Below are 13,608 nucleotides of genomic sequence, written 5' to 3'. Positions count from 1 at the left end.
GATACAGGATAGGCCGAATTTTCATGAAAGTTTATGTCTCAGGAATTAGAGTACCAACCTTGTTTAAACATGGCGATTCTAGGGGAAAAACTACTTAACCAATAATTGTACACTATGGCTTTAATACTATTTTTATCGCGGTTTTTTGACTCTTTTAGTAGAAATAATGTTAAAATTAGCTTAGCTAACAAATGAATACCGAAATGGCAACTTCTCACAAATTGAAAAAAAGAAAGATATAGGAATATCCGTTATTTCGACACTCATTTGATTTCGGCCTAAATTTACACGTTTTAAAATTAAAAAACTTCCGAGGTAGATATAATGTCTTCTTTCGACGCTTTTACAATGAATCTAAAATTAAGCTTATATCTAAAATTAACCTGCACACGTAAAAGTTACCTATATTTTTTTTCAAGTTCAAGTACGATATTATTTTACTTCTACCAGAAAATTTAATAACAATTTAATGCATTTAGAATTTTATTTCGTGTATAATACCAAGGGCGAATATTTAATTCATTTCTGTTATAAAATAAATTGTTAAAAAAAATTCGAATCGATTATCGATCAAATAAATTTTGTTCTTTTAACAGTATGTTTAATAAGTTCTTAATTTATTTTTTGTGTGACACACTCTCATTGGATGTTAGGTTTATTTTAATGTTTTACTAAACTATTCTTCATTTCGTTTATTTGAATATTTTATCATTACTAGTATAAATAACGTTAAAGAAATTTTTCTGATATTTACTTCATTTAAATAACTGCTTGATTGTATAGTTTGTAATTTGAGAAAAAATTAGTTGATTTTATTTCTTACACATTTGTTGAATAAAATTTTACGAATATGTACATTTTTTACAGTTTGGCGTAAGTTTTTATTTATAAATATTGAAAAAGATTAGCTCTTATAATATTTATCTTAAGTTTAACGATTTATCTGCAAAGACTATGAAGCGGTTACAAGAAGTTCGAAATCAGCTGTGAACTGTCAAATTTCTCTATTGCGATTAATTTTTTGTCATTTATAGTTAATTTGATTAGGGTTATTTTGAGAGGAATATTAGTCGTATAATCAGAATTCTATTTCTGTTATACGAAACATGTTTTACAAGTTTTAATACGAGAAATATTGTCATATACAAGAATTAGGTTAAAAATTTCCGATTGTGACAGAATAGGTGAATGTATGTTTAGGGCAAAAGTAAGAAGTATAGTAAACATAAATATAAGTAATGCACAATGTCTCCGGATCCGACGCAACAACCTATAGAGGAAACTTTAAATGCACCAAATTTACAAATTGATGTTAGAGGAATGAATGAATCAGACAGTGAGGATGATGATGCAGGAATGGCTGGATACATACCTTTATCTCAAGTACCTACAGATAGTGATCCAATGTTGTATGAAGATGAAGTATAACATTCATTTTATAATTCAGTATTTATATGTGGTCAATATTTTTGTTAAAACACACATTTCACCTTTTAGGATGATGAATGGGTATCTAATGCAGGTGAATCTAGTCAAACATTGTCACTCTCGTCACTAGAACCACAACAAGTAAGTATTTATGTAGACTACAAAACTAATGTTACTGTATGTATTTGTATTAATGTACATTCTGCATAGGATTGTATGTCAGAAACAATTGAAGTTTGGTCATCCCCTCGTAATCGATCAAACATTGATATGGATGCAGACAAAATCAATCAAGTAAAATCCATGATGGCAACTTTCACATTACCAACTGCAGCAATTCCAGAATGGGCAAATACTATATCTGAAGATGAATGGAAAGAACAACTTATTGGGCGTATTAAAGAAATACAAAATAGGGAAAAGTAAATTTAAGTATTTTAATTAATGCTTTTACATGAAATTATGCATGTGGTTTCTTACAAATTGGAAAGGTAATGTTTTCATTTTGTTTCTTTAAGTTACAGATCTAAATTACATTTCTATATTAATAAAAATGAAATTACACTTTATATATTTTTGCAAATCTCTGTGTATTAGGTATAATGCACTGTCTTAAGTTGTATACAGTAGACAAATCTAACATTGTGTAAATTACAAGAAATAAAATTATTTATTTTATCTTAATTGCATTTTAGATTTTGAAATTCAAGCTCTTCATTTTACTGTAAATTTGTACCTCATTATTATCAATGCATTTTACTTTGTACTCACATTTGGTTTTTATTTATTATGGTAAATGATTATGTGATATGATATTGTTCAATATATGAAATCATGCTTCTCCCAGTCATACTTTGAAATAACACATATGCATCATCCATGGTCATTGAATAAGGGCACAATGCACTTATAGTTCAAGTTCTGCACTAATAGTGGCAGCTTTGGTTGGATTCAATTTCATTCTTAGGGTGGCAACATCATCTTCTATTCTTATCAATTTTCGGAATTTCTGAAAGAAAAATGTTCCTCATATTTTATGAAATTAATAAGTGTAAGTATTACAGGATTCCAACATCGAGATCATTTTTCAGTTATATACCTCAGAGGTAGTTCCTGATGTTGTGCACCAAATGTAAATCATGTAACCTGGAATACATAACATTGACGAAAGACCAGACAGCCATCCTAATACATGACTCCACCATGGATACTCGTATGTAAGGTATTTCACAGGGACAAACTTAATTATGTTGAATGTAAAGACGCCCTAATTTCAAATTTCATTTTTATTACTTGTTGTTTTACTCACTATTTTATAACTTCAGAAATAGTAGCTAGAAATTATATAGAATGGCCCATACAAAGTGTTACAAAACATCACTTTCTTTTTTTTATTAAATATCCAAGATCATCATTTTGAATATTTAATAAAATAACGCTATTCTGAAAAAATCTGAAGACTCCCGTTTTTTCCATCAACTTCCTAAATTATTTAATTAAGAAACAGAATGAAGTCGATATTTTCATTAATTTCTGGGGAAATAGCTTGTAACGCTTTATGCAGTTTACCCCATATATGTACTTTGCAATGGAATATCTTACCACACAAATGACAGGAGTAGTAAATGTCCAACATATTTTCCACCAACAGCACGGATAATAACCAATCATATCACGAATACCATCGTAAAAACGGTTTACACCGAATGCCCACGAAATAGCAATGCACTCGAAGAACATTAAAAAGAGTAGACAAAATCCACTCACGGCATATGAATCTAAGAGTTGAAATACATACATTCCCCCCTGAAAACATTACGAGAATATTTTGTGTTACGCGTCTTATTTTAATTACGCATCATACAGCGAGAGAAACTACAAATAAAAATTCATCATTTTTGTTACTCACTTCAGTAACGCAAGTAAGACCAATCAGATACGAGACAAAACAGACAATTGCTATGAACAACTCTTTTCGTTTTCTGAGAACGTGCGGCCACTCATCTACCGCGGCTGTTATGAAGCCTTCAACTGTACAAAACTATAAAACATAATAATCGATCGTAATTATCGAAGGCAGTTTCGTTAAGATATTTTAAGTTACCTGACTGTCTAAGCCAATAAGAATAAGCATGAAAAAGAATAAACAAGCCCAAATTGATGATCCAGGTAATTCAAGAACTGCGGAAGGATAAACCAGGAATGCCAATCCTGGACCTAGTTAAAACAATCACAAAAATAAAAATATTAAGAAAAGACAAATATATGCATACTGTTCCTTAATTTAATATAAATTTTAATTACCGGAGGCAGCTACGTCCGCAACAGGTTTCTGTTGTTCGTGAGCCATGAAACCGACTACAGAAAATATTACTACACCACTGAGCATACTCGTACATGAATTCACTGTACAGACGATGAGCGCATCCCTGAAACAAATACAAATAAGTAATATAATATAGAGCCAAATATTAAAAATTTCAGAACTTTGGATAAAAAGAAAAAAATTAAACAAATTTCGCTTTTTTTCATTAAAAACAAAAACATAAATATCATTATCATTCTAGTACCACGGATATATTGACATGTTCCTATTTAAGTGGACCACCCTGTATACTCGAAGGAAATTACTTGATAGAAGAAGCGAGCATTATTCGAAGGAAGTACTTAAGCTACTTACTTATAAACGTTATTGTTGAACTTGTTGTAGCTTCCGAGGGCAACCAGTGCTCCTAAACCCAGCGCATAAGAGAAAAATATTTGTGTCACTGCGTCTATCCACACCTACGGGTATTTATCGAAATGTTAATTAAATCGTAATCCAACGAAGCGCAGCATTTGAAGAAGTAAGGATAATTAACGTTTCAGTACTTCGGGATCGCCGAGTTTCGAAAGATTTGGTGTTGCGTAATATTTTAAACCTTCCATCGCCCCTGGAAGCGTTAATCCTCTTACCAACAAAAGAGCCAGCAATGCGTACGGGAATAATGATGTAAAATAAACAACCTGTGCGATCATTGATGATTATTAATATATACGTTCCGTTTGAGAGAAATATGTAGAAATATTTCTTTTTGGCAGTTCTTAATATCATGTAACAAAAAAATATTGCTTCCGTATGTAATAAGCTATTAAGCGAAACGATTAAAATTAATATCTTTTCTTTTTTATAAAAAGTAACATTCTAAGCGCGCTACTGTTTAAAATTACTTTTCCAGTCCATTTCACGCCTTTCCAAATACAGAAGTAGCACATGATCCAGACGACGGCCAACGTGCCCGCCAATTCCCATCTAACACCACCCACGTCTTCTACGCCGTCGGAAATTTGAAGGGTGCGTCTCCTTTTCGAGGGAAAAGAAAAACAAACGATCGAACAATTGTTCCGAACGAAACACTTCATATTTTCCTTTACCGTGCGAACTTACTCCCAGAATTCTTTCACCGGATCCCTCAGCAATGCGTGACTTACGTTACCGATGGAAGTGGCGCATATAGTGTCGTCGTCTTCGGGCCAACACGTCGCCTCCAAACGTTCCGTGGTGGTGAGGCAGTAATGTGTGTTCCAGGAGTTATCGCACGTTCTCCACGGCACATCTACACAGACAAATTGCGAGAAAATTGTAGACGATGCATAAAACACATCGTATATAACATATTCATACCGATTCGCAATGAGACTAAAAAGTAAAAGAGCGCCCACGCCAGTATGATGATGTAGTACACGTTCGTCCAACAGGAGAGCACACACGTAGCATAACCGATACCTGTTTGGAAAATAGTTGAACGTTACAGGATAATACTCGTTCCCATTGTTGTGGTAATCGAACAATCCACGAGTAAACAAAATCACAATTTCAAACCTTTAAAGATAGGAGCTATCTTGAAGACACCCAATCCACCTATGGTCATCATCTGACCTAAAGACAATTCCATCAGGAACATCGGCACCCCGGCGAGCGCAAGAGCGATAAAGTAGGGAACCATGAAAGCACCGCCGCCATTTTTATAGCAGAGGTAAGGAAATCGCCACAAGTTTCCCAGTCCTATTGCCAAACCAACTACGGATAAAATGAACTCGACCTGCGACAGAAGAAGATTTCGTCAGGGACTCATACCGGTAAATATCGGTGGTACTGTAATAATCCTTGTAAATGGCAAAATGACGGTATTTTATCTATATTTACCAGTAATTTTTTCGATTCCCTTATTTAGAAACGAAGAATACAATGTTACGATTCGCAGTCCCGTGCATTTACCTTGCTACTCCAAGTTCCTCGCTCCGGCAGCGTTTTCGAATCCTTAGAAGTAGTAGATTGCAAGCATTGAATAGCTTCGAAATGTAAATCTTGATCTTTACCGCCGTTCGAGACCCTCAACGGCGGCTCAGCGAATAGGGCTTTCAATTCTTGGACGGGACTGACAGGCTTTTGTGGCAGAGGACTTGTGGACCTGTCTACCTTAGATACTTTGGCTGATCCGCTCGAAGGCATTATTTTTCGTCCTGAATGTAGGGTCGACTGAATTCACCTCATCCTACCACACCTCTCTCAAATCTATAAGAAGTATCTCAAAGAATACCATCAAATCAGTTTATACCTTCGAGTGTACGATGTTTGTTGCTCATCGATTAACACTTGATACTCAAGTTCACAGTGTTAAACAGTTTCGCGAACAGCGAGCTCCTCAGCAAACAACGAACACTCGTTCGCGAGTTGGACGCGTTTGTAACACAATTTCATAGAATTCTGATCTTGTTCAGGCATTGTTAAAGTTTGTACATTGGCATGCGTATATGGCGAAAATTAATAGCGAACAAGCTTATAACTGCTCGTGAGTATGTAGTTCGCGAGCTTCCGTTGGCGAACAGCTCGCGAACCGTCCTCTCCAATGTTGATGCGGCATTCGAATATTAATATATTGCGATATATTGCGACGCTTTGGCGCGAAAGTTATGATTCATAAATTAAACAGAACGATTGGCGCGGACAAGTTTGCAACGGGTAATAGATGAAAGATGGCTCGATCATTTTTGAGGAACTTTAAATGTTCAGCGGTCATCGTCGTTACGTGAGACACTGCTGTGCAAGGGTCTTGATGATGATGGATGACAGACAACGAGCCACTTCCGGGAATCACGTTTGTCAAACGTTGTTCCCATCGGGCAACCTTGTCCCATTTTAAATTAATCATCGGTGAAAAAAAAAGCGGTCATCGGCGAACATCACGTGAAACGGCGAACTTCGATCCGCGAACGTCATGCCACAATGGTATCGTGTCAATATAAATTTTCAATTCACTGCGTCGAGGGTAAAGAATTAATTGATATATAGATAAAGAATTTATTGTTCCACCTTAAGTGCTTTATCTGTTCTACATGATAGATTAAAAAATGAACTGGTCTCCGAAGATAAACCAGCATCGAATTCACGAGTGCAACGTTCCTTCAAAGTCAGTATTCCGAGTATGAAGCGATTTGTAACTTCTGCGCTTCGATTGCGTAATACCTTGTGATAAAAAAAAAATCCGGAATCTCTCATCCGAACAAACCGCGCTTGAGATATTGTCAAAATCATTTTTTTTCTAAGTTGATACATCTGTCAGCCTTGTAAGTAAGTCATTGTTTGGTGTACTCTGCGAATTTCGCTATGTCGAATTTAGTTGAGCAACGAGTTTGCCTGAAATTTTGTGTTTCTAACAAAATATGCGCGGAAGTGTTGAAAATGTTAACGGTAGCCTACGGAGTCCGGCGTTCCGGTCGTCCGTCTACCTCTGCGACTGACGAAACCATTGAAAAAGTTAAGAAAAGTGTGCTCGAAAATCGTCGAATAATTTAATAAAATAAATATCGATGAATAATTGAATATTTTTTGATCACAAGGTAAGCTCAATTGTATAGCAACTGACTTGAACGAATGAACGCAAATAAAGTTTAGAATACGTCTAGTCAGTGTTTCTGTTAATTTCGATTGTTAGAATGCGATAAAAAATATTATTTAATTGATTTAATCGTCGGAACGAAGAATACAGAAGGACGATTTCTAATGAAAACTTAACGAAAGGTCTGTTAACACAAAGTTAGTATATAGAATAATTTTATCTATATCCGCGAAAAGAAGAAAGTGTTAAGATCTAACGTCGATCGTAAGAAATTTTGTAGATGTAAGTTCACGTCTTACGCTCTTGTCTTTTACAGAGAAAGAAAATGGCCGAAGGAAGAGACATTTGGAAACGTTTTTTTTTAACCGAACGGAACAGCTAGTCTTGAATGGACTTATAACGTGATCACTGATCAAGTAGTAACTGACACTTTATTAACAACCGTGATCGCGGCCGCGGAACAGGATTACTGTTCTGTCGCCATGCAGTTCGAACAATGTACGTACGTGCACAATTTCACGACGAAATCCGAACGATATTTCCACTGGTACCGATATTTATTGCCGATAACAATCCATGAACTGTCGTAGAAAAGAAAAAATTATACGAGGAGCGTGGTCGTGCGTTGGCCCGGTCGTTATGTTCACAAATCGTGCTCGCGAAGGCGAGCGTCGAGATTTCTGCTATACTCTGCAGATCTACCCCACAATGCCGTTCAGTCCCCCAAGCACCAACACACCTATCGTTTCATTCAACAAATTAGTGCCACAGTGTCACTCTATATTTAGGTGCACTATGTGAATGATAAGAGAGCACCGGAGTCCAGTAATAACTGATTGACCACACCGATGGCTGGCGAATTGCTTCCTTCTTTGATGAACATGTTTAAAATACGGTGGACCACGCTTGATCTTGACTCTGCCCCGAAAAACCAAAACCGCTTTGGTACAGGCACCGTTAACAAATGGGTTGAGAATCATACTGATGTAAGTCACGTTCATGCTGTTCCTCATAAAGTGGTATTTTGCGTTTATTGTTTTAAACGCTAGATCCACCAAGCGGATAAGAATTACATATCTCGCAATTTCTTATAATAATTATTTGTTTTTAGTGCAATTTATTTTTTTATCGCAACAGAAAATATAATGGATATTATATTGCGGAATAAGTTCGAAAGTAATCGATGCGCCGTACATTTCTGAGGTGAATCGACAATGTAATATTAATGTGACGTATAATATTTGTGCATCTTTTGGATCGATCGAACAATCAACAGTTGAAATCTTATTCGATTCTTTGTTACAAAAGTAAAAATGGGAATAGTAACTTTTCTTATAAATTAATAAACTATCAATTAATAAAAAAATTTGCTTCCTTGGTCAACAAAAATAATCAATGTACCGTGTATCTCCGGGTTAGATTCGTAATAAAAAGAATACGTATAATGATTAAAAGCCAAAGAAATTAAACAAAAACGTGTGCGTAACTGGAATTGTATTACAATATTAAAATAATGAAAGACGGAAATGAGCTATGAAGCAATGACAGCCGGAAACATTTTGTGAGCACTTTCTCTACCAGAGAGTTACTATAATTTCAGGGTCATAAATGAATTATCCGTTTAGTTAAAGTTGAAGCACAGAAGTAGGAAGGCGATATTATGTGTTATAATATATTATAAATAACAAAAGAAAAAAATTGTTAAACTGTTTAATGTAATTAATTTGCATGCAATAATTTATTAGATAATGCAAACTGATTTGTTAATTTAAGCATTAAAGTAATTAGCTGATTTCTTCATATGTAGAACAAATAATTTGTATTTTAATAATTAATTAATTTACAATTATTTATTATCGATCAGTTATATTCTGAATGTTTGATCATTTATTAGATCATGAGGTGTGAAAGAAAATCATTTAGTAAAAATACTCGTTAATGGGGGAAGGTTATCGAACAATATGGCCACTATATTCATCATCGATTAATTATTAAATTTGAATTTCCGTAAAGATTTTCTTCTCAATTTCATATATTACAAAAGTATCACAAATTGTTGAATTTGTTTATCTGGAAAGCAATTTTTTAAGTTCTCGTTTATTTCTTTGCGAAGAAATTACTAAGGAACGGCAATTTAATAAGAAAAGGAAAATAAGTTCACTCAAATATTGTACAGGGAACATTTGTAACGGTTAAGAAACCGTTGATCGCGTCTTCGTATTCAAACATCATTTATGGGTGTCACATGACCACTCCCTACACCCAGGCTGAGAGCCTACCAGCATGTGAACTGCTTCTGTTTTCGACTAGTACGTTACAACCTGAAAAAATACTGTGTAAAAGCATACATAAGACTAAGAAAAATTTAAGAAGTTTCGTTGATTTAAGACTACGTTATTGTGAACTATAATGGTTGGAAAAGGGAAGATGTATGTAATAAAGCGCAGTAAGTATTGTAAAATGTAATCTATTTACACTACTATTCCATGAAATCTATTACGTACGAATATAATTGTAATATTAAACTAATCTTTACTATTGTTAGATGGGCAAAAGGAAGACGTTCATTTTGACAAAATAACATCCAGAATTCAAAAATTATGTTACAATCTAGACATGGATTATGTGGACCCTGTAGGTTTCATTATTAACTGTTCATTATTCATTGTTGCTTTTAAATGAAAACTATCTACAATTTGTTACGATAAGATAAATTAATGGCATTTTTAATTGTTTGTTTATAGTCTGCTATTACTTTCCGTGTCATCAATGGTTTGTATTCAGGAGTTACTACAATCGAATTGGATAATCTTGCAGCAGAAATTGCAGCCACTATGACTACTAAGCATCCAGATTATGCTATATTAGCTGCAAGGATTGCAGTTTCAAATCTTCACAAGGAAACAAAGAAAAGTTTTAGTGGTATTTTATTAATTATATTTAATATTAACTGTTACACAAGGTTTCACCTGTCAATCATTTATATAGAACAAAAAAGTTTTTAAACCATAGTCGGCATATCTGGTAACTTCTCTCCCAGCAGAAATTTTGCAATGTTCTACAGCTGATATTTTAAGTTGATCTACTCTTTTTACAATTTTATAATTACAAAGTTACAATTTCATTCATATATATATATATTTGTATTTATTTTATTTTTTTATTAATAATTAAATTTTAATTAATAATTTTATTTTTGTATTAATTGCTTTGTTTCATTTATAGAGGTAATGCATGATTTGCACAATGTAAAGGAACCATATACAAATGAACCCAGGCCTGTTATTAGTGAAAAATATTACAATATCATAAAAAATAATGCAAGTAGATTGAATTCTGCAATAATTTATGAGAGAGATTTTAGCTACAATTATTTTGGCTTTAAAACACTCGAGAGAAGTTATTTATTAAAAATGTATGGAAAAGTTGTTGAAAGACCACAGCACATGTTAATGAGAGTTGCAGTTGCTATTCATGGGGAAGATATTGATAGAGCTATAGAAACTTATAATTTTTTATCAGAACGATATTTTACACATGCGTCGCCATCGCTTTTTTCTGCGTGTACTATGAAACAGCAAATGTCTAGGTACATTCCTAACATAAATAATAAAATACATTTCATTCCATGATTTAAAATTCATTTTTTTTTTTTTTGCAGTTGTTTTCTCTTAACAATGAGTGAAGATAGCATTGAAGGAATTTATAATACATTAAAAAAATGTGCACTTGTTAGTAAATCAGCTGGTGGTATTGGACTCAATGTACATTGTATCAGAGCAAGGGGTACACCAATAGCTGGTACACTTGGTGTGTCTAATGGTTTGGTCCCAATGATCCGAGTATTTAATAACACAGCTCGATATGTCGATCAAGGTGGAAATAAAAGACCGGGAGCATTTGCTATATACTTAGAACCATGGCATGCAGATATTTTTGAATTTTTGGATCTAAAAAAAAATACTGGTAAATTACTGATTAAATATACTACATTTAATAATACTTTCGTACTTGCATAATATTATGTTTAATTACGATTAATAGGTAAAGAAGAGAATAGAGCAAGAGAACTATTTTATGCATTATGGATTCCTGATCTTTTCATGAAAAGAGTTTTAGAAAATGGTGTTTGGACTTTAATGTGTTCGCATGAATCTCCTGGCTTGCATGATGTGTGGGGCGATGAATTCGAAGCTCTTTATACACGGTACATCATTTAATATTACGCAATTAAATGTTTATTATTCTTACACAAATATGCTGCATTAGGTACGAAAACGAGAAGCGATATAAACGACAAATTCAAGCCAGAGATCTGTGGACTGCCATTCTTATTTCACAAGTTGAAACAGGGACTCCATATATGCTCTATAAGGATCATTGTAATCGTAAATCGAATCATCAAAATATAGGAACAATTAAGTGTAGTAATTTATGTACAGAAATTGTACAATATTCCAGTCCAGATGAAGTTGCTGTATGTAATTTGGCTTCAATCGCCGTCAATATGTTTGTGGATACTACTAATAAAACTTTTGATTTCCAAAAACTTCGTAAAGTAACAAAAATTGTTGCATATAATTTGGATAAACTTATCGACGTTAATTACTATCCAATTCCGGAATCACAAACATCAAATTTAAGACACAGGCCTATTGGTAAATGTCTTTAATTATTATGCACGGTGCAAATATGTTAATTTATTCATAATCATAAAAATATTTGTCACGTGTATCGTAGGTATTGGAGTACAAGGACTTGCAGATGCATTTCTTTTAATGCGGTTTCCATTTGAAAGTGAAGAGGCACAACAACTTAATATTCAAATATTTGAAACATTATACTATAGTGCATTGGAGGCTAGTTGTGAAATCGCTATGGAAAAGGGTACATATGAAACTTACAAAGGCAGCCCAGTTAGTAAAGGAGTAAGTAAACTAAATTATAGGAATAATTAAAATATAATTTAATATTAAATTTATAATAATTTTTTTGCGATGTCATAACATATAAATAATGTTATTAACATTTTTAGATTTTACAATACGATATGTGGAATGTCACTCCAACTGATTTGTGGGATTGGAAATCATTGAAAGAAAAAATTGCAAAACATGGAGTCAGAAATTCACTGCTAATTGCTCCCATGCCAACAGCTTCTACTGCACAGATTTTAGGAAATAATGAATCTATAGAACCATATACAAGTAATATTTATACAAGACGAGTATTATCTGGTGAATTTCAAGTGGTGAATCCTCACTTATTACGAGATTTAACTGAAAGAGATCTATGGGATGAGGATATGAAAAATGAATTAATAGCAAATAATGGTTCTATTCAGGTTAATACTGTGTACATTTTTTATTTATACTACTAAATAATTACGTTAAAGAACGTATATTAATATAAGATGACTTTCATAGGAAATTGAACGTATACCAGCAGATTTGAAAATGCTTTACAAAACTGTTTGGGAAATATCACAAAAAACGATCTTAAAAATGGCAGCAGATCGTGGTGCGTTCATTGATCAATCGCAATCATTAAATGTTCACATGGCTAAACCAACGACAGAAAAATTAACTTCAATGCATTTTTATGGATGGAAAATGGTAGGCTTAAAAGTTATGTCAATGCATCCTTCTCACTTCATATTTAGATTTCTAATATTATTGATAAACATACAAAATATTCGATTGCTACAGGGTTTAAAGACCGGTATGTATTACTTAAGAACAAAACCGGCAGCGAATGCTCTTCAATTTACAGTTGATAAATCAAAATTACGAAATACTAGTACTGTTAGTGCTGATCAGTCTCTGAATTCCGAAAATGAAAATGTTGAAGAATCGTCTACTCCACAGAAGAATGGATGGGTGAAAAATAAAAGTAATGGAGACATTGAAGCTGTGCTTGCATGTTCTCTCGAAAATGGGGATGCATGCATGGCCTGTGGATCATAAATATAAACATTTTGATGATTGTATTTTGTACTTTAATTTTTTACTTAGGAATACAATAAATGTAAAATATTTTATAAGTTTATAAGTATTATAATTAACAACATGTGATTTGGTAAAGATCCTGAAATAAAGTATTTTATTGTCTATATTTTATAACACATTGTCATTCAGTTTTAAGTATTTAATTATCATTGAAAAGTTTCTTGAAATACATACGAATTCAGAATTTCGCGCAATGCAGGATAGGTAACTAATTATACCTAGGTTATGCTGATAAATTGTTGTGTTGTATTGTATGTGCTATAGTCAAGTATTCAGGGGTAGCGTTACTACGG

At 33.3% G+C, this 13,608-nt stretch overlaps 3 protein-coding genes across 4 annotated transcripts; 2 read left to right on the top strand and 1 right to left on the bottom strand.

Moving 5' to 3' along the window:
- Window positions 1-296: 296 nt before the first annotated feature.
- Window positions 297-2,112, top strand: LOC143344963 (male-enhanced antigen 1). Of its 2 annotated transcripts, none has more exons than XM_076771740.1 (4): window positions 297-315; window positions 1,201-1,422; window positions 1,498-1,569; window positions 1,639-2,112. In XM_076771740.1, the coding sequence occupies exons 2-4, from the start codon at window positions 1,246-1,248 to the stop codon at window positions 1,852-1,854; spliced, it is 465 nt and encodes a 154-aa protein (XP_076627855.1). In that variant the 5' UTR covers window positions 297-315; window positions 1,201-1,245; the 3' UTR covers window positions 1,855-2,112. The 2 variants fall into 2 exon arrangements, with proteins under 2 accessions (XP_076627855.1, XP_076627767.1); XM_076771652.1 differs by lacking the exon at window positions 297-315 and adding an exon at window positions 736-873.
- Window positions 1,777-7,982, bottom strand: Gat-1b (GABA neurotransmitter transporter-1B). Its single transcript, XM_076771540.1, has 14 exons — window positions 7,814-7,982; window positions 5,687-5,983; window positions 5,291-5,510; window positions 5,093-5,194; window positions 4,856-5,024; window positions 4,639-4,771; window positions 4,300-4,434; window positions 4,109-4,212; window positions 3,733-3,857; window positions 3,533-3,645; window positions 3,338-3,469; window positions 3,031-3,234; window positions 2,528-2,695; window positions 1,777-2,437 (listed from the first exon to the last, which is right to left on the bottom strand). Exons 2-14 carry the CDS (start codon window positions 5,918-5,920, stop codon window positions 2,336-2,338), a joined length of 1,941 nt encoding a protein of 646 aa, XP_076627655.1. The 5' UTR covers window positions 5,921-5,983; window positions 7,814-7,982; the 3' UTR covers window positions 1,777-2,335.
- A 37-nt stretch (window positions 7,983-8,019) lies between these two features.
- Window positions 8,020-13,421, top strand: Rnrl (Ribonucleoside diphosphate reductase large subunit). Its single transcript, XM_076771403.1, has 12 exons — window positions 8,020-8,293; window positions 9,484-9,753; window positions 9,853-9,941; window positions 10,052-10,229; window positions 10,533-10,896; window positions 10,969-11,273; window positions 11,352-11,514; window positions 11,577-11,965; window positions 12,048-12,235; window positions 12,343-12,651; window positions 12,734-12,922; window positions 13,016-13,421. Exons 2-12 carry the CDS (start codon window positions 9,717-9,719, stop codon window positions 13,271-13,273), a joined length of 2,469 nt encoding a protein of 822 aa, XP_076627518.1. The 5' UTR covers window positions 8,020-8,293; window positions 9,484-9,716; the 3' UTR covers window positions 13,274-13,421.
- Window positions 13,422-13,608: the final 187 nt, after the last annotated feature.

Source organism: Colletes latitarsis, chromosome 1, assembly GCF_051014445.1.
Source record: "Colletes latitarsis isolate SP2378_abdomen chromosome 1, iyColLati1, whole genome shotgun sequence".
Lineage (NCBI taxonomy): Eukaryota > Metazoa > Arthropoda > Insecta > Hymenoptera > Colletidae > Colletes > Colletes latitarsis.
This window is presented reverse-complemented; position numbering and strand designations above follow the sequence as displayed.